This window comes from Cervus elaphus, chromosome 4, assembly GCF_910594005.1.
Source record: "Cervus elaphus chromosome 4, mCerEla1.1, whole genome shotgun sequence".
NCBI lineage: Eukaryota > Metazoa > Chordata > Mammalia > Artiodactyla > Cervidae > Cervus > Cervus elaphus.
The window spans coordinates 51303398-51328910 of record NC_057818.1 but is presented as its reverse complement, the minus strand read 5'-3'; the positions used below and the strand labels follow the sequence as shown (position 1 = coordinate 51328910).

General features: G+C 55.6%; 1 protein-coding gene and 1 non-coding gene across 8 annotated transcripts; both read right to left on the bottom strand.

The window, feature by feature from the left end:
- Nucleotides 1–262: 262 nt before the first annotated feature.
- On the bottom strand, nt 263–369 carry LOC122693021. The gene has a single exon (XR_006340821.1). It is a non-coding gene; the product is annotated as a U6 spliceosomal RNA (small nuclear RNA).
- Nucleotides 370–6311: 5942 nt separating this feature from the next.
- On the bottom strand, nt 6312–24667 carry LIPE (lipase E, hormone sensitive type). Of its 7 annotated transcripts, none has more exons than XM_043899265.1 (10): nt 24537–24667; nt 15968–16503; nt 13489–13579; nt 13230–13375; nt 12894–13079; nt 12409–12703; nt 11446–11673; nt 11041–11217; nt 7826–8247; nt 6312–7451 (listed from the first exon to the last, which is right to left on the bottom strand). In XM_043899265.1, the coding sequence occupies exons 2-10, from the start codon at nt 16481–16483 to the stop codon at nt 7242–7244; spliced, it is 2271 nt and encodes a 756-aa protein (XP_043755200.1). In that variant the 5' UTR covers nt 16484–16503; nt 24537–24667; the 3' UTR covers nt 6312–7241. The 7 variants fall into 7 exon arrangements, with proteins under 7 accessions (XP_043755200.1, XP_043755196.1, XP_043755199.1 ...); XM_043899261.1 differs by lacking the exon at nt 24537–24667 and adding an exon at nt 24031–24227; XM_043899264.1 differs by lacking the exon at nt 24537–24667 and adding an exon at nt 17968–18104.
- Nucleotides 24668–25513: the final 846 nt, after the last annotated feature.

Genomic DNA, 25513 nt, shown 5'->3' with positions numbered 1-25513 from the left:
AGTCCATGGGGTTGCAAAGAATCAGACACGACTGAGCACCTAAACAGTAACAGTAGCAGTGTCCCATAAGTTGGAGGGAATATACTTACTCTTAAAAAAGTATTGGGTTGGCCAACAAGTTCGTTCAAGCTTTTCTGTACCATCTCTGTACCATCTTCTGTACCATTTATGAAAAAACCCGATCGAACTTTCAGGCCAACCGAATATTTGCTGTTTACCTGAAATTCCAATTTAACCTGGTGTCCAGTATTTTTTTTCTTTTAAAAATATGGAACGCTTCACGAATTTGCGTGTCATCCTTGCGCAGGGGCCATGCTAATCTTCTCTGTATCGTTCCAATTTTAGTATATGTGCTGCCGAAGCGAGCACGGTGTCCAGTATTTTTATTTGGTAAATCTGGAAACTCACTTTCAAAGAAGGGAATTCATAAAAGAGGAAATAATAGCAATCCTCTCCAGTATTCTTGCCTGAAAAATTCCATGGACAGAAGAGCCTGGCACGCTGTAGTCCATGAAGTCACATAACTGAGCATGCACGCATGAGGGGAGAGGAGGGAGATGGATTGGTAGCAATAAACAGAACTAAAATAAAGCGGGTGGGAGGATCCAAGTGTCTGTGCCCCTCTTCCCCCAGAACACAGGAATCCCTCCTCAGAGTTCAGGTCCTACTCACCCTCCTTGCCTCCCTTAGAACCCAGTCCCTACTCCAGAACCCAGGCTCCTAGCCTCTTTCTCCCCAGAATTCAGGTGTCCAGGCCAGGTCAGGGTCCAGTTGCCCAATGTGGGTTTCACAAGGAGGGTGGTGCCATCCATTACCCTGGTGGAACCAGTCCGGCTGAGCAGACAAGTGAGGTGGCCCCCATCCCATCCTGAGCCTGCTGCTTCCTCGAGGGCCAGCCCAGCGGGGCTGGGTGCAGAACAGGACGGACTCAGGGGCGCTCTGGGTGCGTCAGAGTCTGGGTTTGGGTGTGTTGTATCTCTGCTGTGTGGTGTGTGTGCCTCTCTAGGTGCTGCTGCTTCTGTGTGGGGATTGTCATGATGTGTCTCTCTCTGAGTGTCCCTGTGTCCTGGGGTGTGACACGTGAGAAGGTCTTTTCTATTCACGTGTCTGGATTGCCCTCCTGTCATTCTCCCTCCTGTGCACCTGTGTTTGGATGGGGTCTCAGTTGTCAATTTCTGTAATTATGACTAGGTTAAGGCAGGAATTATTATTTTTTAACATTTTATTTATTTATTTTTGGCCTTGCTCCGTCCCTGTTGCTGCACGGTCTTTTCTCTAGTTGTGGCGAGCGGGAGCTAATCTCTAGCTGTGGGGTGTGGACTGCTTGTTTTTGTGGCTTCTCTTGTTGCAGAGCACGGGCTCTAGGGCATGTGGGTTTCAGTAGTTGTGGCGCATGGGCTTAGTTGCTCTATGGCATGTGGGGTCTTCCTGGATCAGGAATTGAACTCATGTCCCCTGCAATGGCAGGTGGATTCTTTACCACTGAACCACCAGGGAAGCCAAGGAATTAGTTTTTGAGTGGTAGCTTTGTATTCTGGACTCTATAGCCAGAAAACCTTAGTTCAAATCTTGATGGCCTCTGAATGGCTGTGAAACCTTGGGCAAACCACTCAACTTCCCTGGACCTCAGTTTTCCCATATACAAAATGGGTTTTTGCCAATAGAGTTGCTGAGAGGATTAAATGAGTTAATTCATGTAAAGAAACTGCATCTGGCCCATAGGAAACATTTTGCGTTTATGAGGATAGTGGGGATGATGTTCTAGTTGCTGGTGATGCAATAGTGAATAAAACCAAGTCTTTGCTCATGGTCCTAATAGGGATTGGATAAATGGCCTGTCTGTGGCTGGGCATAAACCCACATAACTGGGGTGTCTCTTTTGCATGTGGAATGGGATATTTCTGTGTGGTGTCAGTGCAAGTGATTTCACAATTGTGCACCTCTGTGTGTTTGTAGGTAACTTCACGTGCTGTGTGTGGGTTCTCTGCTTCTGTGGGTATAAATGCAAGATCATACCAAGCAGGTGTTGGGGGACACATGTTTGTTCTGATCTTGCATTCCTGACTCTGAGGTGCCAGGGGTGTGCCTGTATTTGGGGTCTTGAGAACTCCTTTCTCCATCATATTAAAAAAAATTTGTATTTATTTTAAAATTTATTTTTGGCTGTTCTGAGCCTTCGTTCTTATGAGCGCTTTTCTCTAGTTGCAGAGAGTGGGGGCTACTCTCTAGTGATGGTGCATGGGCTTCTCTTATTGTAGAGCACAGGTTCTAGGGCTCTCGGGCTTCAGTAGTTGTAGTGCCTGGGTTCAGCTGCCCCGCCACATGTGGGATCTTCTTGGACCAGGGATCAAACCCATGGCTCAGGGTAAAGAATCTGTCTGCCAATGCAGCTGGCTGTAGTTTCTCCCTAATGGGAATGGTGGGCCCAGCGGCTTTAGGAGAAACACCAGGGTGAAAGGGAAGATGAGAGGAGACAGGTGAGGCCTGGGCGGGGATGAGAAAGGACATGATGGGAAAGCAGGGAGAGATGGCAGATGGGGAACAGGAAGAGCTGCACGAAGAGATGTGGATGTTCGTCGTCCACCCATTCCATAAGCATTTGGTGAGCCCTTGCAATGTGCCAGGACCTCTGGCAGGCATTGGTTCAAGGCTTGGGGGAAAGTAGAGATACCCAGAGGGATGAAGACCCGCCAAGAAAGCTTTTGGTGCACCACCTGTGTCCAGAGTGGGCCTCAGTGACAGTTCTGGGTGATGGGGATCCAGAGATGGGGAAGGACAGAGAGGGACCTGCCCTTCTCCTATCCTCCCTGAGGCTGATCTAGGCAGATCAAAGAACACAGGCCGGGGGGCCAGGGGGCCAGGGGAGGGGGAGGATTCTCCCAGACCAGGGACATGCCAGGAATCATTTTTGTCATCTCCTAATAGGATAATGATACACGACACACCCATATCGTCCTAATCTGTATTTTCGACCCCAATCAGGCCCAACACCCATAGTGAGAGGCCTGGTATCTGTGAGTTGAGGAAGAAATACCTGGGAGTCCCTATCCCTCATCTTTCCTCCTCCAGACCCCAGGAGTCCCAGGCCCCAAACCCCCACCCCCACCCCCTGGGAGTCCCAGCTCTGTCTCTCTTCTTTTTTCACTGTGTCCCTTTCCCTCGCTCTCTGGGCCTGTCATTATCTGTTTGTCTTCTTTATCCCCTGTTTCCCCTTCCCTCTCTTGGGGCCTGTCTGTCATTATCTGTCTCCATCGGTGCTTTGTGTCTCTCCTGTCTCTTCACATCTGGATCTTGATTCTCTCTCGCTGGGCCTCGATTTTCTCACCTGTCAAGTGGGAATAATAATAATCCGATCACTTAGAGCTGATAAGAGGAAGACATGAGATAATTATGTAAAATGCTTAGCACAGAACCTGGGCCACAGTAAATTTCATACAAGTGAGCTCTATTGCGGTTATTGTTTTCAGTATTTTAATCTCTCAGTTGCTATCTATGTTTTTCTCTTGGTTTCCACATGAGTCTCAAGTCTCCTCCTGTTCTGGATTTTTTCTGCACACAGCAGCCGCCCCTGGCTTCCCTTTCAGGGATGAAGTGTAAAGGGCAGTATCGAGGCCAAAGCTTCCCCTAAGCCTTTTTCCTATTCATCTTTAGTCTAAGCCCCACCTCAGGAACTCAAAACTCTGGCTCCAATACAATACGTAGCCACAAAAACCTCTGAACCCCAAATCTGTGATCCTTGGGCAGGCCAGTGACCCTTGGGATCCAGAAGTCCCCGAATCTGGAGCATGATTCTTCAGGGTCCCAGTTCCCCTCTTCCTCAAGATCCAGGAATCCGGACGCTCAGCCTCTACCTCCGTCAGACTCAGAAGTCTAGGCCCCTCAGTTTGTCCTTCTCAGGACCAAGAAGTTCGGACTCTCATCCTCTCTCAAGACAGGATCAGGCGGTCGAGCGGTCCAGTTCTACCTGAAGCCCAATACCTCACCCAAGACCCTTCTGCAGTCGCGCACGCGCTCAGCAAGCTCCCGAGTCTGTCTTTTTTAGAGCCTTGTCTGACACCGGAGCGCGCCTCCGAAATCGAGCTGTGATAAGCTACCCGTGACGTCAGTCAGCAGTTTCCAGCCAATAGACACTCCGCTCCTAACTCCCTGGGCCACTCAGGACAGGGCGCACTCCCTAGTAGGCGGGGTCCACAGCCCAAGGAGGACCGAGATAGAGCGGTCTCGGCAGGTCCAGCCAGGCAGCCAAAAGTCTAGGTGTTTGCCGATTGGCGTGTGTGTGTGGGGTCTGCTTCGTAGACGCTGGAGCGGCTCTTGAACGGACAGGTTCTGCGAGTCTGGCCTGGTAAGCCCTTCACAGCATACCCAGTATTGGGATTCTGGACACAGCTCGGACGGGAAACGGTGAGATTTTGTTGAGGCCGGAGGCGGAGCGGGGAGCTGGATGCACCATCTCAGAAATTCCTCCATCCCTTCCCTTCACCAGCTGCTAAACTCACCCGTGCGTTCAGTCCTTCCTGCCCTCATTAAGTACCTCACTCACTGATTTCCTCATTTGGCGACTCACTCGCACTCGCTCATTCACACACTCATCCACCCAGTACTTAGATTTCCTGAAGCTTCCAGTGTGCTAAGCCACCTGCTGGGCAATGGTGATGACCGAGATGAGTCAGGCCTGGGCCCTGCCCTTAAGGAGCCCAGGTCAGATGGGAGGACAGACCCATATATTGACGTGCAGGGGTGTGCAGAGTCAGGGGAGTCCAAGAGAGTCCTTTTTGAGTTTAGTGGGAAACTCACTCAGGAAAGGATTTCCAGAGGAGGGAACCTCCCTCTCCTGACTCCTCCCGCCTCTTGGATTGTCTCATGAAGGCTTCTTTTTTAATTGATGAATAGTTGATTTACAATGTTGTTTTATTTTTTTATTTTTATTTTTTTTGTGTAGCAGAGTTTTATTAAAGTGAAAAGGGACAGAGAGAGCTTCTGACACAGACATGAGAAGGGGGACCACAATGTTGTTTTAATTTCTGCTCTACAGCAAACTGATTCAGTTACATATATATATTATTTTCCACTTTGGTTTATCATAGCATACTGAATATAGCTCTCTGTTATACCGCAGCAGTCCCCAACATTTTTGGCACCAGAGATTGGTTTCATGGGAGACACTTTTCCCACGGAATGGGGGACAGGGGATGATTTCAGGATGAGTCAAGCCCATTATATTTATTGTGCACTTTATTTCACTTACTGTTACATCAGCTTCACCTCAGATCATCAGGCATTAGCTCCCAGAGGTTGGGGACCCCTGCCGTATAGGAGGACCTTGTTGTTTATCCATTCCATATATAATAGCTTACTTATTATATATTATATAATCTGCTGACCCCAACCACCCACTCCATTCCTCCCCCAAACTCCTCTCGATCGGCAACCCCAAGTCTGTTCTATATGTCTGTGAGTCTGTCTCTGTTGATGAAGACCTTTTGATCTGTGTGCAAAACCACCCTCACTACCTCACCTACCTCACACACCCCTGAGCCTCCTCCCAGTAGAAAGTCTCACTGTCCACCTGCTCCCCTGTCCAGGATGATGTCCTCTTCATCCCCTTGCTCACCTGTAACCTCTGCTCCACCCTCAGTAAGTCCTCTTTATCCAACCTCAGTAATGGCTCTGGGAGCTGCTCCACCCCGACTTCCGCTCCCCACCTTCATTGTTTCTGCCCCAGCTCAGGGCTTGTCATCCCTGTCCCCAGCCTCCTCTCTCGCCTCCAGGGCTCTAGTCTTGCCTTCAGTCCACCCCCGTTGCCCAGTAGACTCTTTCAGTGCCTGCGCTGATCCTCTCCCTCCCTTGCTCAAAGCCCTTCTGTGGCTCCCGCTGCCCTTCATTTATAGTCCAAATTGCATTCCAGCTCCTTCAGGATCTCTTGATGACCAGTCTAGGCCCCTCAGACCACTCCCCACTTTGCATCTGAACTTCTGGTCAGGCAGAAGCCTTGACCACTGACTCTCTCATCCTTGCCTATTTCTTCTTTTTTGCTCTTTCTTGGATCTCCTCCTCTGTGAAGGACTCCCTGGCTACCACAGATAGAACCGGTGGGGACTGTGACAGCCTGTGTCTGGGTCTCTCCCCACACTCTCTGAGTGTGGAAATTTGAAGGCTAGCCCTGGAAGGAAATCTGCTCCAAACCCAGGGCCTACAGAGGGTGAGGGCTTGAGTGGCTGTCACAGCTGGGCAGAGCTTGGGTCCCAATTTTTGAGTGATCAGTTTGTTTCTGATTTCCTGTTAGCTTTGCTCCACTTCTCTAGGGACTTTGGGTTTTCTTTTCCTGGTTGGTCCTGGGGCTAGGTTTGTAAAGAGGAGTAGCTGAGATGCCTGCTTCTGGCACTGTACCTGGATTAGGTCTGAGGAGGGGGTGGGTCTGTGTTAGTAGGGGGGCTCCTGCCCTTCCACACTCAAGAATCCAGGCCTGCACACCCCTTCTTTCTCAGGACCCAGGTGTTGGGCTCCCAGCCTTCTGTCGGCTCACCAGTGCCGAGTTCTCGGGCTTCTGATGCTGCCCCCTGGTGGACAACCCCCGTTCCCACTCTATTTGCCTGTTGTTTAATTGCTAGGTCCTGACTCCTTTGCGACGCTATGGGCTACAGCCCGCCAGGCTCCTCTGTCTATGGGATTCTCCAGGCAAGAATACTGGAGTGGGTTGCCGTTTCCTTCTCCAGGGGATCTTCCCAAACCAGGGGTCGAACCCGAGTCCCTTGTGTCTCTTGCATTGGCAGGAGGATTCTTTACCACTGAGCCACCAGGGAAGCCTGGCTATTTGCCAGAGGCCAAACTAATTAAATACTTTTATTTACAAAAAACAAACAAAGCAAATCGATCTGCAAGGTCGGGCCAGGCCCATCCCTGCAGCGGTCACAGCAGCAATAGAAGGCAGTGATCCCGTGCAAGTCCCGCTGTCTCTGAGACTGGTTTGTGTGCGCCCTCCTCCCCCAGGCCAGGGTCTTAGCTTTGGCGAGGGGGCCCCCCGCCCGACTCCCCCCATGCCGTTCCCCCCACTTAAGGCACAGCCCGCCCCCTTCCACCCAGCCCTAGGGCCTGGATGGGCCGGGGAGCCCCGGGCCCGGGGTCCCTGCTGCTCTTCCCGAGGCGCGTTCACCACGGAGCCCTGCGCAGATGGGTACAAACGGCCTTTAGTGTCGTCCCCCGCGACCCCCCTCTCCCCGCGGGGCCTGGCTCCGTGCCCCGGCTCAGACCGGCGGGCCGGGCAGATTGAGGACGAGGCGGATGCGCTCCACGCACAGCGCGGCGGCCTGCCGCGTCTCCTGGCACAGCGCCGCCAGGCTCAGGAAGCCGTGCGGCAGGTCCTCCACCACGCGCAGCGTCACGGGCTGGCCCAGGCCGCGGAGCCGCCGCGCGAACATGACCGAGTCGTCCAGCATGGGGTCCAGCGCGCAGGCCTGCGGGGGCGGGGCAGGGAAATACGCGGAGGCGGGGGAGGACAGAGGCAGGAGACGCGGGGATGGGGGCGGAGAATCGGAGAATGAGTCTGACTGGCCTCTGCCTGGCTTCTCCCTGCCCCCAGAGACCCACTCTCTCTTTGCCCCTTCCCCGACTCTCCAAGCCCAGCGCCTGCCCCGCGATCTCAACAGGATTGCAAAAGCAAACTGGTAACTCTGACCCCCTCAATCCACTGTTGCCAGGCCTCCCCTCCTGCTGGCACCCCCTCCCTGGGGCCGCGCTTTCTCCCTTCCCCCCCACTGGGCTCCCAGGCGCTCCAGGCCCCCAGCCGTCCCCCTCCTCGCCTGCTCCACCTCCCTGGCCTGGCGCTCACCACGATGTGCACCGGTGGCAGGGTCTGCAGCATGCTGTCGGGTGCCAGCAGAGGTGACATGAAGGGATTCTTGACGATGGGGGCCGAGTAGAGGGGCATCCACATGGCACCCTGGCTGCAGCGCCGAGGGTGGAAGCCCTCGGGGAAGGCTGCGCCCACACCTCGAACTCGGTCCTTGTTGCTCAGCTCCTCTGGGGCCTCAGACACTTCAGATCTATCCTCAGACCCAAGTAAGAAGTTGACGGTTGAGGGCGTGGAGGTGCGGAGTGTCTCCGCTGACAGTGACAGCTCCGGGGTGTCTGGTGTCTCGCAGCTGTTCCTGAGGCTCAGGTCATGCAGCTTCAGCCCCTTGAGGGAGTCCGTTCCCAGTGGGCCCTCCGGCTGGGCCAGGGCTGCTTCAGACACACTGCGCCGCATTGGCTCTGCGAGAGGAGCAAGGTGAGGGGACCGGCCAGGCCTGCAGCTGAGCCTGGCTCTGTGGGTCGGGTGTGTGGGTGGCTGGCAGGGAAGTCCACCTCGGGAGCAGAGGCCGGTGGGGGAATTGCACCCTGGGGCTGTAGAGGCCCAGACTACAGGGTGCCCCAGGCTGCATTTCCCAGGGGGCAGTGGAAGGAGGCCCCTGTCTTGGAGGTGAGGCTGTGTCCTAATGGAGGAGTGTGTGTGTGACTGGGAACATGAAATGCCAGTCAGTTTACCTCTGGGAGCCTGTTTCCTCTTCTGAACAAAGGGGATAAAAATAGTCCTTACCTGATAGGAGGTGGTGGGAACTCAGTGGGATTGATAAGATTCGGGATTAGGTACTGCTACCTCTGGGGAGGCTTCCCAGGTGGTGCTAGTAAAGAATCCGCCTGTCAATGCAGGAGGCGTGGTGTCCATCCCTGGGTTGGGAATATCTCCTGGAGTAGGAAATGGCAGCCCACTCCAGTATTCTTGCATGGAAAATTCCATGGACAGAGGAGCCTGGAGGGCTGTGGTCCATGGGGCCACAGAGAGTCAGACATGTCTGAGCAATTGAGCACAGAACACATCCCTGGGAGGTCATAATATATCTATATCTATATATTTATTTTTTAAATTCTAAACTTATTTTTAATTGAAGGATAATTGCTTTACAGAATTGTGTTGGTTTCTGCCAAACACCTTGTAATGTTTTATTACCAGGTGCCTTGTTTTAGCTGCCTCCTTAGCCCCCAACATGGGGCTGTCAGCTTTTCCTGGTCACCTGAGACAAAGAGTATGAACAAAGTGGAATGGTGAGCAGGCCCACATGGCTTGAAAGGAGGCTCTGTTCACAGGGTGTTAAAAAGAATCTTGAGGACATATCAAGACTTCCAGAGACACCCACAGCTTTAGCTATGTAGATCTGCTCCCCGGAATTCCTTCCTGTTCTTTACCTCATTCTGTCCCTTTGTTTTGTTTTTTGGCTGAGCTGTGAAGCACGTGGGATCTTAGTTCCCTGACCAAGGATGGAACTCAGGCCCCTGCACTGGGAGCATGGAGTCTTAGCCACTGGACCGCCAGGGAAGTCCCCATCCCTTCCCTTTGAATGACCAGACAAGCCAGTGCCCAACTGATGCTAAAGGTGCACTTCAGGCCTGCCTGGTGGGCCCACTGTGGCTTCAGCTCCCCTGATTTGATCAGGACCGTTCCGCTTACCACTACTGCCAGGACCTTACATTTTTCAGTTTTTCTTTTTTTTCTTTCACTTGCCTTTATAAATCCATGAAGGCAAAATGCAGGATGATACAAAAATAACTGCTTAGGTGCCCTGTGGCCCAGAGGGTCAGTGGAACCAAGCTGTTGACTAGAGTCACAGACACAGCCAATCAGGGTGCTGGCATCTTCTAAGTGCACCTACTGTGTTTTAGGTACAAGGCACAAAACAGCACCTACTGTGCACCTATTGTGCTTGACACAAATAGGTAGGCAGTCCTTACAGCAACAGAATGAGGTAGGCATTCTTACTGTTCCCGTTTCCCCCAGAGGGGCAAAGCTAGGCTCACAGATACTGCAACTTGCCTGGTATAGTACCCGGTACTGTGGGGAGCTTGACTGGCGTGTGTGCCTCTAGGGTCTGCTCTTGTCACCTTTCTCCTACAAGGAAAGCCCCAGTGCCAAATGGTCCATGTGTCTAAAATTCAAATCCTTTTTAATTGCTTTTGCATGTATGTGCTTAGTTGAGTCCTACTTTTGCCACCCCATGGACTGTGGCCCATCAGGCTCCTCTGTCCATGGCATTTCCCAGACAAGAATACTGGAATGGGTTGCCGTTTCCTTCTGCAGGGGATTTTCCCCACCCAGGGATCGAAACTGAGTCTCTTGAGTCTCCTGCATATGCAGGCAGATTCTTTAGCAACTGTGCCACCTGTTTTCTGGTGTATTTATTTGTGTTGGTTGGAATATCCTAATATTAAAAATTGAATTTAAAATAAAGCATATTCAATTGGAATAATTTTCTGAAAACAGGAACTGTATCTCCTTTTTCTCTTGGCCCATGGCTTGTGGGATCCTAGTTCCCTGACCAGGGATTGAACCTGTGTTCTCGGCTGTGAAAGCGCTGAGTCCTAACCACTGGACTGCCAAGGAAGTCCCTGGGAATGGTATCTACTTTTGAAAATGCAATTTCTATTACCCAGAAAATACTGTTGATTTATTAGAGATAGAAAGTAATTTGAGGTGGCTGTGCTTTAAAAATCCTTAAAATGTTAGGAAATGGGAAACAATGGATCCCTGGATGGAAGGGACTTTTGGCAGCCTGAGGGTCTTCCCACCTACCCAGGATGGGGATTTCCTCCACTTACTGATGTCTTTCCCACTTTCTGATCTCCCTGCGTGCCTCTGTTAAAAGTCAGGAAAGAATCTAGGAGGGCTGGACTTCCACCTGAGGGCCCAGGGAATTTCGGTGGACTGGATTCTTGGGACTGAAAATCAGGACACACAGCTGGCCTTCTGAGTCATTCCCTAGGGTGCCTTTCTGGGAGATGGTATTTGGAAAGCTAAATCTTCTAGTTCCTGGGATTCTGAGCTGACCCGTGTGATCAGAAGTTCTGGAATTTCTAGAAGTGGACTAAGGCTTTATGGCAGGGAGCCAGGAAGGTGATCTCCGCTTCCCTGAGTGCCCAGGGCCCAGCCCCTTGCCTTCCCCAGGACTGCTGGTGCCAGGCTGTCCCTCCTGGCCACGCTGGATGGGTGTGTGAAGGAAGGGTGCCACTCACCGGTCTTGGACACCGATTTCAGGTGGGACTTTTGCCCGCCCAGCTCCAAGAAGGCGTTGAGCCATGAGGAGGCGCCCAGGCGGAGGTCTCGGAAGAGCAGGGCCGTGTCCCGCTGCATGAGCCCCATCATGCCCAGCGCCTTCTGGTTTGAGTCGGGGTGGTCCTCAGTCTCCTCACCTGTGAGTGGATGTGTGTGTGTGTGGGGTGAGTCTGTCTCCTCTCTTTCTGGGCCCAGTCTCAACACACACACTCTCAGGCATCTCTGCCCTCAGGGACCCAGACTGTCTGACCACTTTAGCAGGAACAGGGAGTCTCAGATTCCTCCCCTTTGTACCCAACGAGACAGGGCTCTAGTCTCTGCCCCCGAAGGAGCCAGGGCCCCAGTTGTGTGCGGATGGAACTAACCGGCATAGGCGCTGACGCACTTGGAGAGCACGCTGAGAGGCAGCAGGGGGTCCATGAGGCTCAGCAGGCGGGAAGGAGAGGCGGTGGACTGCAGCATGGTGGCCGGGTAGGCCGCCATGATGCCATCTGGCACCCGCACCCCGTAGGCCGCTGCCCGAAGGGACACGGTGAAGCAGAGGTTCCCACCGGCGCTGTCTCCGGCGAGGCATATCCGCTCACCTGTTGAGCCTGGTGTGGAGGGGGCTTGGTCAAGCCTGGCAGGGAGGAGCTGGAGCTCTGGGCTCTCCGAGGTCAGAGTAGGGGTCTGGCCCACTGCCATTTTAGAGACTGGGAAACTAAGGCAGGGATCTGGACCCATTTGGGGGATAGTGGGCAGAGGATCAGGCAGGCTGAGGACATGGAGAGGGCGGGAGATCAGGAAGCTGTGGGGAAGCTTGGGGGGCTGGGGGTCAGGAGCAAGGAGGAAGGGTGCTGAGAGAGGGAAGACCCAGTGCCCATGTCAGGAGGGAGGGGCAGCAAGGCCAGAAGATGGCAGCCCTGTGCCCCGAGGCATGACCTCATCCTGCTCTGTGCCTCCCAGGCCGCGTGGGGAGCAGGAGGGCGGAGGAGCTGGAAGAATGGGCTGGAGCCCGGCCGGGTGGCCGCCAGCAAGGGACAGCAGTGGGTAGAGAAACAGGAGGAGGGAAGGAAAGGTCAGAGGTCAGGGGGCAGTGGGGGATGGAGCATCAGGGCTAGAGTCGGGGGAAGCAGGAAGAGGAAATGGTTGAGTGGAGGGTGGGAGCCCGGGGGCAACAGAGGCAGAGCTGGAGGAGGGGGCAGGGGGCACAATGGGCAGGTGGCAGAGGCTGGGTGGTGGGAGGTGGACGGGGAGGCAGGATGTCAAGACTGAAGCTCCAGCGCCTCGTGGCTCTTTGCCCCTGCTGTGCCGGGCGCGGGCTGAGGCAGGCTGGGAAGGGGGCTCACCCAGGAGGGCACAGTGCTTGACGGCCCAGCAGTAGGCGTAGAAGCACTCTTCGAGCGCCCGGGGGAAAGGGGCCTCGGGGGCCAGGGAGTAGTCGATGGAGAGGATGGGGGCACCCAGCTCCTGGGCCCAGCTCTTGAGGTAAGGCTCGTGGGACTTGGAGGTCTGGGCCACGAAGCCGCCACCATGGATGTGCACCACCAGGGCCCTGGAGCGGGGTGCCTGCTGGGGGCGCAGCCGCAGCTCCAGGCTCCTGGGGCCCTCGGAACTGATGAAGCCGCTGAGCTCCTTGCTGTCCTGCGGGGAGAGGAAGAAGGAGGTGGTGGGTCACGGGGCAGGGGTGGCCTGCCTGGGCCTCACTCCTCCGAGAGGACGTGCTCTGAGAGACGGGAGAGGGGCCAGGTGTGAGCTGTGAGGCGGGAGGTGGGGAAGGCGCTCCCACTGTGCTCCTAGTTCTGTGCCTGTTCTGGCAGAGCCGGGGCCCTACCTGTCCTTCCCGCAGGTCATAGGAGATGAGCCTCACGAAGACGGGCCCGGGGCCTGTGTGGGCCAGCGGGGGTGAGATGGTGACCGTGAGCTCCGGGTCCGAGGTCAGAGGCATTTCAAAGGCGATGGGTGGCAGGCTGAGGAGGCGGCTTACCCTCACGGTGGTCGAGGCCATGTTTGCTAGAGACTGGGCCGGGGGTAACAGGAGGAGCTGCAGGGTTCCCCCTCACGCTTCCCCTCTGACCTCCCAGCCCGTCTCTTCCCTCCTGTGCCTTCTCTGGGCCTGGGACGTGTCTCTGGGTCCCATCACGCCCCCATCGCTGGACCCCAGGCTCACCGATAGCACCTGGATCTCGGTGATATTCCAGAAGGCTTTCCAGAAGTGCACGTCCAGGTTCTGAATGATCCGCTCAAACTCGGCCCCACGCAGCTCGGGGTCGATGGCAAAGCGGCCGCCAGTGAAGAGGGAGCTGGCGGTCACACCTGGAGGTCGGGAGGGGTGTCAGGGAGCCCCCGGTGGCCTTGCTGGGGCCCTGGTGTGGGGGAGGGACAGGAAGGGTGGGGGCGGCTGTGGGCAGGGCCCTGCAGGGACTCACTGATGCCCGTCTCGTTGCGTTTGTAGTGCTCCCCGAAGGACACCAGTCCGATGGAGATGGTCTGCAGGAATGGCCGGATGGCGGGCGTGAACTGTGGGGAGAGGCCTCCGAGTCAGGAAGCAGGGGCGGGCAGGGGAGTCGGGGGGAGACAAGGCAGGTAGAGGCGGTCACTCAGCAAGTGTCTAGTGAGCTCTGACTGTGCTAGGCACTGCGCTAGGCACCTCACGGAGCTTATGTTGTTGAAAAGACAGACAATACTCAAATGAAGACACGCCGTACAATGTCAAGGAATGACCAGTGTCTGAAAGGACGGGCGGTGGAGGGACAGAGTGTTGATGAAGGGTCCGACTCTGTTTATGGGTCTCCCTGAGGGACTCAAGGAGGGATGACTGGGCCCCGAGGAGAACAGGACACAGGCAGAGGCCTTGAGGGGCGTCCTCGCTTGGCGTGGATGGTGAGTGTGGTGGGAACAGAGAGGCCAGGAGAGGGGGCGGGGGTGGGGTGAAATCCAAGGGGCAGCGGGGGGCTCATGTGGGGCCTGAGGACTTGGGTTTGTTCTAGATGCGATGGAGCCACAGAGGGTTGTGAGCTGGGAGAAGGATGGTGCGGGGGACCCTGAAACTCAGTGAGGACCGAGATGGGGGGATACAGGCCGTGGGGACCACGGGGCAGCGGGGAGAGATAAACAGGAGAGCTCAGGGATCCTGAGGCAGAGAGAGTCAAACAGGGACGCAGAGACCCAGCATCTGAGAGAGGAGCCAGGCGACTGAGAAAAGACAATAGAGACACCAGATCGGTGGGGAAAAATCCAAGTCACAGGAGGCTGGGCAAGGGGCCAGCAGGGTTCTTCTGTTCATTCAGCAAGTCCTGGCCCGGGTCCTCCGGCGTGCCAGGCACTGGGCTGGAGCGGAGGCTGAGTGAGACCTGGAAATCAGGGACATCTGCCGCCAGGGGCTGACATTTTACATGGGGAGGCTGTCCTGCAATGTGGCCTAGCTGGGCCAGCAGAGAGGAGCTGTCAGGCATGGCCCTGCCCCTGGCTGGGGGCCCAGTGGGCCAGAGAGCACAGCGGTGCCTGACCTTCGGGACTGGAATGCAGCTTGGGTGTCCCCAGGTTCTTACTCCCGAGCTTTTCGGGCATGGCTGGGACCCAGGGAGGAGCCTGCTGGCCCACCTGGGCTGATCAATATTTGTGGGTTCAGTTTAGATGAGGGGAAGTTCCCAGGAACACCTGGGCTGGGCTGGTGAGGACAGGCTGCCCCACGTGGAAGCAGAGATGGGATGGAGGCCGGGACAGTTTCCACACCCCACTACCTGGGGGAAGCCCAGAGAGGGGCTCACACGGCTCCAGATACTCCTGCTGGGGTTCCCAGGTGTGGGTGGGGACGGGTGGGCCCAGCACGGACCCTGGACGGGGGCAGACTGTGCCTCAGCTCTGACCTTGGTGCCCTACAGACTTCCTAATTCTCTGAGTCCCCAGACTACTCTTCCTGGGAGTCTGAAGGCCTCGGGGCTGCCTCCCCTTCCAGTACTGAAATGAGCTGTGTTCCTGTGATGGTAATTTCAGGGTGGGGGCAGAGGATAGGAGAAGGCCTGCAGCTGGGGTTCAGAGAGAACCTCCCTGGTTCAGGGAGGAAAGGGGCCATGACCAGGTCTTCCTTGTGGTCATCAACGTGGATGTGCCTGCTGGTTCTCTCTGCAGCCTGAAAATCCAGATTCTACTGTGCCTTAGGGGAGTCGATATGTCCCGGTTGATCTGGATCCAGCTGAGCAGCTGGGGGCCCCTCCCCTGAACCCCTGTAAAATGGGGCTGGCACCTGTCCTCCCTGCCTGCCAAGCCTCTGGTGGGGATGACTAAGTGGGGCTGTTACAAACAGGCCTTGATGCTCTTACAAACAACACTGGCTACCATCCTAGGGGCCCTCAAATGAATTCAGGGGCCAGAAAGGTCACGTAAGAAAGTAAATGAAGCTCCTGAGTGCAGGGTGATGGGGAGCAGTGGGGATCCTGATGTAGGGGGCTATGCCCAGTTGAAGATTCCTTCCTCCACAGTGGAGGTGGCCAAGGGGCCACAAGTATGAGACCCTCGCTCTGTGCAGTATGAGCCCCGCCCAGCTTCCCCTTCCTGCATCTGCCTTTGCTCAGTCAAGCACCACACCACACCACTGTGCTTCCTCTGTATGCTACTAGGGCTTCCCTGGTGGCCTAGTGGTAAAGAATGTGCCTGCCAATGCAGGCGACGTGGGTTCGATCCCTGAGTCTGGAAGGTCCCTTGGAGAAGGGAGTAGCAACCCACTCCAGTATTCTTGCCTGGGGAAATCCCACGGACAGAGAAGCCTGGTGGGCTACAGCCCATGGGGTCACAAAAGAGTCGAACACGACTGAGTGACTGCGCACGCATATGCGACTGAGCCTGGTTGGGCCCACCATATGCCTTTGCCATGGGCCCCGGCGGGCAGGCAGGGGGTGGGGGGCTCACCTGGAAACCCAGGCAGCGGCCGTAGAAGCAGCCTTTGTGCAGCGTGACGTACTCTCGTAGGAAGTCGGCAATGACCCTCTCGTCGCCCTCAAAGAAGAGCCTCCCGGGCTGGTTGGTGGTCAGCAGGCGCTGGGCATAGTAAGCCAGAGCGCGGAGCTGGGTGACGGCGGCCAGGTAGGCCTCCAGTTCGGCCAGGTTGTGGCCAGTGCGAAAGAAGATGCTGCGGCGATTGGAGGCCACGTAGCGCGATTTGTGCAGCAGGTGCGCCAGGCAGCAGCGGGCCGTATGCACCAGGCTTCGGTACCCGTTGGCTGGCGTCTCTGTGTCCAGGTCAAAGAGGTGCGCCACGCTCAGCAGGCGGCCCAGGATCGGCTCCAGCCCCAGGGCCTGCTCCCGAATGCCCGCAAAGACGCCCGTCAGCCGCCGGGCGGTCTCCCCGGGGCCCTGGCTGGAGAAGAAGGCCATGTTGTCCTCAGCCAGGGTCACCAGCGACTGTGTCATGGTGCGCAGGTCCATCCTCTGCAAGAGCCGTGAGGCTGCGGGTAGGTTGGGAGGCACATTAAGGTAGGGCTGGGTCACCCCTGGCTCCACTGGGCCCCAGGGTCCCAGAGTCCAGGCTATACCCCCTCCTCCCCCTGACTCATGTCAGACCACAGTCTGCTCCTTCAGACGGGAGGATGGAGTCCAGGGCTCCAGTTCCTTGCTTCCTTGGGACCCATGAGTCCAGTACCCAGACCCTTTCTCCCTCCTCAGGAGCTGAGTTTGATCCCTCAGCCCCTACCTTCCCGAGACCCAGGAGTCCAGGCCCCCGCACCCTCTTCTTCAGGCTGCAGGTCCCTGTTCCCTCTTCCTTGGAATGCTGACTCCTTAGCTCCAGCATCTGTCCTACAGCCCAGGAGTCTACGTAACTCTCTCCTTTCTTGGGGCCCATGTTCAGGCATCTGTCTCCATTTTCTCTCCTGGAGCCTGGGACTCCTTCCAGGTTCTGAGCAGCCTGGCCCTCTAGTTGGTCCCCTCTCTCAAGACCAGGAGTTTCAGCCCCCATCTTACCTCCTTCTCAGGCCCCAAGTTTCACCTACGGGCCCTTGCCCTCTGCAGTATTTGGGAGACTTCTGCCCTCAATCCACCGATTCCCATCCACCTGGTGGTATCCCAAGATCCTGGTCCCAAGCCTTTCTTTTCTTGAACCCAGGAGTTCATAATTCTAGCCTTCCCTGCAACCAAGGGGTCACTCCTGCCCCCTCCTGGTCTCTCCAGTCTGGCTGTGGAATCCCCTCTAACCCCCTCTCTCTTCCCAACCTTGGTCCCACTCCTCCCCCAGCTGGGTCCCTGGCCTTCAGGCCTGTCCACTTAGCTTAGCTTTGCATGGGTCGGCCTTGCTCCCTGCCTGCGGTGGTATTCATCCCTGTTGTTAACCTTGAACTCACTGCGCCATACCCAGTGCTAAGAGCTTTCTCAATTTGCTCCTTTAGGTTCTCACTAACCCTCTGAGGTCCAGACTGCCTCGGTTCCTGTTGCAGCTGTTATTCGGAGCATTCCCATTTTACAGGAGAGGAAACGCAGGCTCAGAGGTGTTAAGTAAGGCGTTGACAGTTGCATTGAAAAGCAGAGCAGAAATCAGATCCAGATCTCTGGGTCCAGAGCTGTTACTTTTGCTGGTCTCCGGCCCAGGGCCCTGGAGACTGGGCCTCTAGCCCTGGCCCCGCAAAAATTTGCCCTGGACTTGGCCTGACTCCCCACACTTCAGGGTCCCCGGTTAATCTTCCCTTCCAGACCACTGTCCTGTCACCCAGGTCCTGGACAAGCTGTTCTTGTCCCCCCTCGGTGGGGACACTGCCCTCTGTTTTAGAGACGTTTCCCTCCTGAAGCCCACCCAGCACCTTGCCTGCCTCCCAAGTTGATGGTTCCCTGATCCTCCAGAAAAAGGTGTCTCTTTTCCCCTTCCGGGCCCGGGGGTTTGGCAGCGGCCATTCCTGTCTGTCAGTTGGTCGTGAACTCACCCCTCCCAAGCCTCTTCAGAGCTCCCCAGGGCTGCTGACTGACTGCTGACTGTGGCTACTGCCAGTTGCAGCCTGGGGTGACAATCCCAGGGAGGGGCCCAGCATGCCCAGGGTGTGGTCACCGGCTCCACCTCCTACCCTGATAGGACGGTGAGAATCCAGCGCAGGAAACGGAGCCTGGGGCTCAACTCACTGCTCCCAGTCCCCGTGCCAGCCTCCTGTGCCTTTGAACCCTGGAGTTTGGGCCCCCAAGACCCTCCTCCTTCAGTTCCAGGAGTCTGGACTCCTAGTTCCCTCAGCAATTAGAAATGGAGGCATCCAGGTCTCCTCTCCCCTCCTCCCTTAGGCCCAGGAGGCTCACCCTAGTCCTGAACAAACTGTTCCCTCCCACTCAGCCTGGCTGCCCTCCTCCTTCCCTGGGGGGATTCAGGGAGCAAAACACAGGGGGTTGATGGCAGCTCCTGCCCGCCCAGGCTGGCCGTGGCACAGCTGGCCTCGGCTGGTGGGGAGAGAGAGGAGAACCAGCCTTGTTTGTCCCTCCCAGGAGGATAAAAGCTGATCAAGGGCAGGGCCAAGCCCAGCCAGGGGCCCACGGCACAGGTCCTACTGTGTGGTGCTCCCATACTGGGCACCCTGCAACCTGCCACTGGCCTTCCAGGCCATCATCCGGCAGTGACTGTCACTTCCACCTCACAGACAGAGCAATGGAAGCACAGGGACACCTCACCTGTGTTATTCCACGTGCCCCTGGCCTGGCCAGATCACCCTCTCCCTCAGCTTCCCCCCTCCTCCAGGAGGTGGTCCCTAAGGGTGCCTCCCCATCTAAGATGCGCCCCTCCCACTGTTTTCTGTCATCATATTTTAAGTTCTTCTTCTTCCTAGGATTTTCCACCTTGGTAGTTTTCCATTTATCTGTTTACATGTTTTTTGTTTGTCTCCCCCAGGGGCAGAACCAGGCTTCATGGAGCTTCGAAGCTTTTCCAAGTGGAGGTGGGGATCTTTAGGAAAAAGGAGAGACAATCACAAGTGCTGAATTAGGTATAGGGCTTGGGAAGGGGCCTGTGCAAATGAGGGTGTTCTTTGCTTGGCTGTAGGTGAGTCCGCCTCTGGCCCTCTGCCTGGAATGGCATCCCCCTGGGGTCATGGGGTGGCACATAGCAGGTGCTCAGCAAAGATTTGAAGGAAGGAAGGAAAGGGAAGAGTCAGAGTGGAGGCAGGCAGGACTGGGTGGGAGTCCAGAGGACCACCCCTCCTCAGGGGAAACAAACAGATGGACAGACAGAGGCCTCTGAAGACAGCTTGAAGCTTTGTGACTGGCCTAAGCCACTGGCCAGGTGGATTTCTTCGTCTTGGAAAGTGCACTTGGCCATCCTGCCCAGGGTGCTGGAAATGATCTTTGTACGGGACCCCACGGCAGCGTTTCTGCTTGTGGCTTGCTGTGTGGTTCTCACTGGCCTCACTGAGATTGGGTCCTTCTCCACCTAACGTGCTGTCCAGTTTACTGCGTGTGCTCTTTGCTTTCTCTGTCTGACACTAGAGTATAGACTCCCTGTGGGCAAGGGCTTTGTTTAGTTCACTGCTGTAGCCCTGGCCCTTGCACAGAGTTAGCGAGGTATTTATTGCATGGCATGTGCATGGCATGTTCCGTAAAACAGCTGTCCTTTACTTCCTGTCTCTGGGGCAGGGCTCCTGATTGAAGATGAGGGCACAGGAGCCCTGGACAGAAGAAGCAGCTTGCACACAGCAGTGAGGAAGAGCCTGATCCCAGGCGCTGCCCTTTGCCCTGTTCCAGGCGGCTCCCTGGGGACTGGTGTGGGCGAAGCAGGGAGTGAAGGATACTGAGCTGAGGTTGCCAGAGTCATGCCAAGAATCTGATGCAGAGGGCACTGGGGCAGGGGCAGGCAGGCCCCCCAGGGCCTTGGGTGAGGACTGGGCCAGAGGGAGGGGTAAGGGTCCTACTGCTTGGGCACCAGCCCTTTGCCCTAAAGAGTCATAGGACAAGTGGACCCAGCCTGGATTTTGGTCCCTGGGGACTGAGCAGGCGAGAGAAGGGCAGTGGGGAAGTAAGTGGGGGGAAGATGGAGGAAGGGCCAGGTCGGGGGCCTGGGAGGGGGAAGGCCTTTTGAAGGGGAGAGGCCTGGGGCCAAATGCAGGCCAGGGGGCCGTGATTACAGCCTGAGCCCCAAGTGTGTCTGCATGGCAGAGCAGACGCTGCTCTGTGACAGCCGTGTGCCGGATACTGCCCTCTTCCTGGGTTTTATGTAACGTAACTCAGGTAAATGCTTTCAGCCTCTCCATAGCCCACGAGGCAGGGACCATTAGGACCCCTTTTGGCAGATGAGAGAACTGAGAGACAGAGAGGTGACATACCGCCCAGGGTCACTGAGCCAGCAAAGATGGCGCAGCTCCTCTGCTGCGATTCTCTGTGTGTCTGTGTTCTTCCTTCTCTCATGTCTCAGCTCTGTGCCTTCTGGGCAGGCGGGTATGAGTATGTCTTTGAGGTTCACCTGGATGTACATGGATGTGTAGGTTCCTGTCATGCTTAGCGTTGGTCTGTGTGTGCGGGGCTGAGTGCATTCAGTCCGCAGTTTTTCTCAGTGTCTGTGTTTCTGTTTCTCAGGATGTCTGAAGGCATGTTTGTATGCATGTGTCACAGCCTATCTGATAGGGACAGAATAAAGGGACAAGGTAGGTGATTAAATAGTTAACGAGGAGATTGTAAGTAGAAAAATATGAGAGACCCCTGTAAGTTAATTACTCAAGAAAGCAGGTTTGCTTAACCATAAAAGCAGGCAGGCTTGCTTAACGGCAAAACCATGCAACAGAAGCACGAGACATGCCCCCAGATAGTAAAATGACGGTGGCATGAGACCCACAGCCTGTCCAGCGAGCTCAGTAAGTTAATGATTCCTAGGACACCCTGTCTGCACACGTAAAAAACAGTAATTAGTGGACCCAACTTGACCCGAAGGGACAAGAAAACTCCCCTGCCCAACCTGGAGGGGGAGCTGATGATAGAAGCATGACGTTGACTCAAGAATGACAAAGAAGTCTCCCCCTCCCCACTTTTTCTTTGCTTACAAAACTGTAGCCCAGTGAGTTCTCAGGGTGCAGCATTTCTCACCCTCCAGCTTGTAAACCTCACAAGCATTCTATTACAATACATCACTTCTTCTTTTTTTTTTTTTTTTTCAGTGGGTTTTGTCATACATTGATATGAATCAGCCATAGATTTACACAATACATCACTTCTTATCTACCACTTTGCCTCTGGCTGAGTTCTTTTCTACGCTGAGACCTAAAAGACTGTGGTACTGGAGCTCTTCAGTGTCTGAAATGACACCAGATGGTTTCATATCTGTATCACTCAGCCCCTGAAGGCTCTGTGTCTCTGTTCTTCTTGGCCTGTGAGATTGTGCAGGCATGTTGTTTGTATGTATGTGTATGGACGTGTATCTTGGGGGTGTGTGTGAGATTGTGTGGGCATGTTGTCTGTATGTGTATGGATGTGTATCTTGGGGGTGTGTGTGAGATTGTGCAGGCATGTTGTTTGTATGTGTATGGATGTGTATCTTGCGGGGGGGTGTGTGTGTATGGTACCCCTCTCATCCCATTTGCTCCAGTTGGAACCCAGGGCATCATCATGGGCATCTCCCAGTCTTGTCTAACCCATCAGGAAGTCCTGTTGCCCCTGTCTTGCCTAGAAATCCCTGGAACGTGGCCTTTCTCCTACCTCCACTGCCCACTTCTCTAGATGACTGTAACAACTCTTTCTGTATCTCTGTTTTTGCCCCCTCCATGCCTTTCCTACAGAGTGGCCAGAAGGTCTTTCTAAAACTTAAATCTGGTCCCTCACTCCCAACCTTTGAACACCCCACCCTTGCTCTCAGAATAAAGCCCCAAATCCTGGACACGGCATCCCAAACCACGTACCACGTGGGCCCTCTGGGTGCCTGGCCCTTCCCTCGCTGAGCTCCCTTCGTGCTGTGAGCTGCCTCTTCCTTGGGCCTCAGGGTTCTGCCTGTGCTGTCCTCACCATCCTGTGTCCCTCCTGCCCAGCAGTCCATACTCGCTCATCTTTGAGTCCAATGTCACGTGCTTGGGGAGCCTCCCTCTTATATGTTCTCTCTTCATCAGTTTGGCAGATGGGGAAACTGAGATAATTGGATAATCAGATAATTATATCTGATTTGTAGGGTTATTTATTAATGTCTGTGTTCCCGGCTTAGATGATGTCTTATCCTCCGCACTGAGGACCCAGGCCTGGCACAGGGAAGGGTTCATTGAATGTCTTTGCTTAACAAAAATGTGCGCCTGGAGCCTTTTGGGTCCAGAATCAAGGTTGAGGCACAGAGCAGTTTTGAGTGTACACAGTCACTGTCCTTAGGAGCCTGGGGGTGGCCATCTCCTTGCCTTTACTGGCCAGGTGAGGAAGACCAGGTGCCCTCACTCCCTCAGAGCCTCAGTGTCGTCATCTGAAAAATGGGGTGATCATGACATTAGTGTCATCTGTTACTGGCAAGGTCCAAAGGATGAGTAGGAGTGCTCTAGCCCACCTGGATGCCCTTGGGGTCTGATTCACTCAGGGGAGGCCTGCATCAGGGCAGGGCCTCAGGAAATGACAGGGAAATCCAGGGGCATGGAGGAATGAGCCTTTGTGAGTAGGTGGGCCTGTGGGTTTGTGGGGAGGACTGGCTCAGCCCTGTGCGGGAGGCCCTATGCAAGAGGATTCTAACTCCTCACGACTCCCTAAGGGCAGCATGATAATTATCCCCATGTTACAGTTCATGCATGCCTTCACTTATTAAGTGAACATTTGAGTGCCCATGTGTCTGGCATACCAGGCTCTGCAACTGTGGGGTAAACAGGACTGACATAGCCCGCCCTCAGGGAACTCACAGTCTAGCTGGGGTGACTCCTGTCATTATGCCCATTTTATAGCTCAGAAAGTTGAGGCAGGGAGGGAGGGAGCCTCTGTCCAGTGTACCACCCCCTCACAGCTGAGGCACCAGGTCTCCAAGGCCCGTTTCCTGATCACTGTCTTGCCTCTGGGCACTCTGTCCTGTCTGTGAAGCTGTGTCCTGCAGTGACAAGGAATGCTCTTGGGCCCCAGTGTGAGCTCTGAGCCTTCCTGTGTGTGTCTAGAGCCAGTTCCACTTCTACCCTTGGCTACTAATGATGTCTATGGCAGGGAGGGTGATGAGTCTCGGGTCTCTGGACTACGTCAGGGCTAAGTCAGCTTCTTTCCTGCAGAGGAAATTCCCATAGGTCTTCACTTGGGTTGACACTCCTAATCCAGCAAGGACTTCATGTGGTGGCAGCATGTCTTGTCTGTCAGTGTTTCTCCAGCCTGCTGAGACTTGTAAATAATGTGACACCCTAGGGAACCCAGGTGGCAGCTCTCCTTTCTCCCAAGTGAAGGTCAGGCTGTCCCAAGCCAACCCAGGGCCTCTTAGTCCTCGGAGTAGGAGTCAAGAAGTTAGATACTAGGGCAGCCAGCCTGAGGATGGTGGACTGACAACAAATGAATGAGCAGATTGAATGAAAGATGGTGGGACAAGGCTGTTGGGAGCAGTACTGCACCCCCTCCTCCAAGTATGCCCCACTGTGGGGCACCACTTCCTCCTACCTTTCACTCCAAAACTTCCTCTTTGGGCAACAACTTCTAAATCTCTCCCCTATTAGTCTTAAGAGTGTCAGAGACCTGAAAACCAGGGCTTGAACCATTTCCCACGATGGAATCACAAGGCAAGAGCTGCCACAGCCACAGAGCGAGAACGGAGTCAGAGTGGGAACGCTAGTTCGGGACACTAACATTCTGGACTTTCCCCCCTAACACGGTTCTGGGGCGTCCGAGAGCCTCTGCTGGAGATGATACCTCCCTCTCACGTCACCCGCTTCTCACAATGGATTATCTCCACACCCCCGCCCTGCAGGGCTGCAATGAGCCAGTCCACGAGCGTCCCCCACTTCTCGTGGCAGTAGGTCAGTCCACTCGGTCACCAGTTTCCCGCAGGATGTCTAAGGTTCCTTCCGTGCTGCTGCCGGCCTCTGCCCACTCACCTTTGGCTCTGGCTTTTCGCCACCACCGGCGCCTTTGACTTTTGGACCCCTCTTGAACCCTCTTCGAGGCCGGAGCCTCAGAGGCCACCCAGGGCCTCGTTTCCCAGGCCGATTCCATCAATTTTCCGCGGTCCCGTTCCCGCGGCCAATTCCACACCCGCCTGAGCCAATTCCACTCGCCAGTCTCCGCCCCGAGGGCCGATCCTCACACGCACCACCGCCGAGCCTCCACACCACCCAATCCCGGACTTGCTCCTCTCTGGGTCCCGCCCCCTGAGCGAGGTGGGCCGCCCTCGACACTCGGGTCCCGCCCCTCTCCACTAAGGCCTACGGTCTGGCCCCGCCCCTTCGCGTGCTTTAAAGGGCCCGCGACCGACAAAAATGCAGCCCCGGAGGCGGCTAAAACCGTATTCCCGCAAAACTAGCGGGGAGTCCCTAACGGTCACTCCAGCAAGGAAGCCCCGATGTAGTCACGTGTTGGCTGTCACCCTCGTCGTCCCACTCACCTGCCCACGTAGGGATCGTCTAGAACGCACTGTGCCTGCCCGCTTAGAAGTGAGCAGGATGCCACTTCGCCTCCGCCTGAGGGCGGGGAGCCAGCCAGGTCCTCAGGCAATTCAAAGCCAAGGCGGGGCTGCAACGCAGGAGGCGTGACTCTGCCTGGGAGCCTTCCGAGGAGGAAGGCCCGCCTTTCCCTCCCCCGCCCCGCCCCGCCCTCTGTCTTCTAGTTCTCCTATTGCTCCGTTTCTTGGGGTTCTTCGTCTCCCTGTCCTGTTCTTCCCTGCGAGAATGGAAGGCCGGGGGGCGGCGGGGGGTGGGGGTAGGGGTGTGTGTGTGTGTAGGGGTGTGTGTGTGTGTGTGTAGGGGTGTGTGTGTGTGTGTGTGTGTGTGTGTGTGTGTGTGTGTGTGTGTGTGTGTGTGTGTGTGTGTGTGTGTGTGTGTGTGTGTGTGTGTGTGTGTGTGTGTGTGTGTGTGTGTGTGTGTGTGTATATATATATATATATATATATATATATATATATATATAGGGTGCTCGGCGCCTGCGCACTAGCTCCAAGCCGCGCACCCGCCCGCAGGGTGGAGAGGAGGCCGCGGGTACCGCGCTGTCCTGGGAAAAGGCGGGAAACAGAGGAACCTCGAGGCTCGCGCATGCGCACACACTCTGGCGCGGGGTGGCGGGGGAGGGAGTGGAGAGGCTTTGGTTGTGGCAGAGCTGTGATGAGGGCATCCCTTGTGACTGGGTTCGGGAGGCCCAGAGAAACACCAGAAATACCATCCTGTCTCTCCTCCCCACTCTTCCGAAACACACAATGAGCCCTGGCACTGAGAGACACCATGACACTCTTCTCCTCAGTCCTGAGAGAGACGACTCAGCGCTTCCAGGGGATACAGACCCCTGGGCTGAGACCCGCCATTCACCAGCCTTCGGACTAACGGCTTCCTAACGCCTTCAGCTCCTGGATTGGGGCTGCATTGTTTTCTC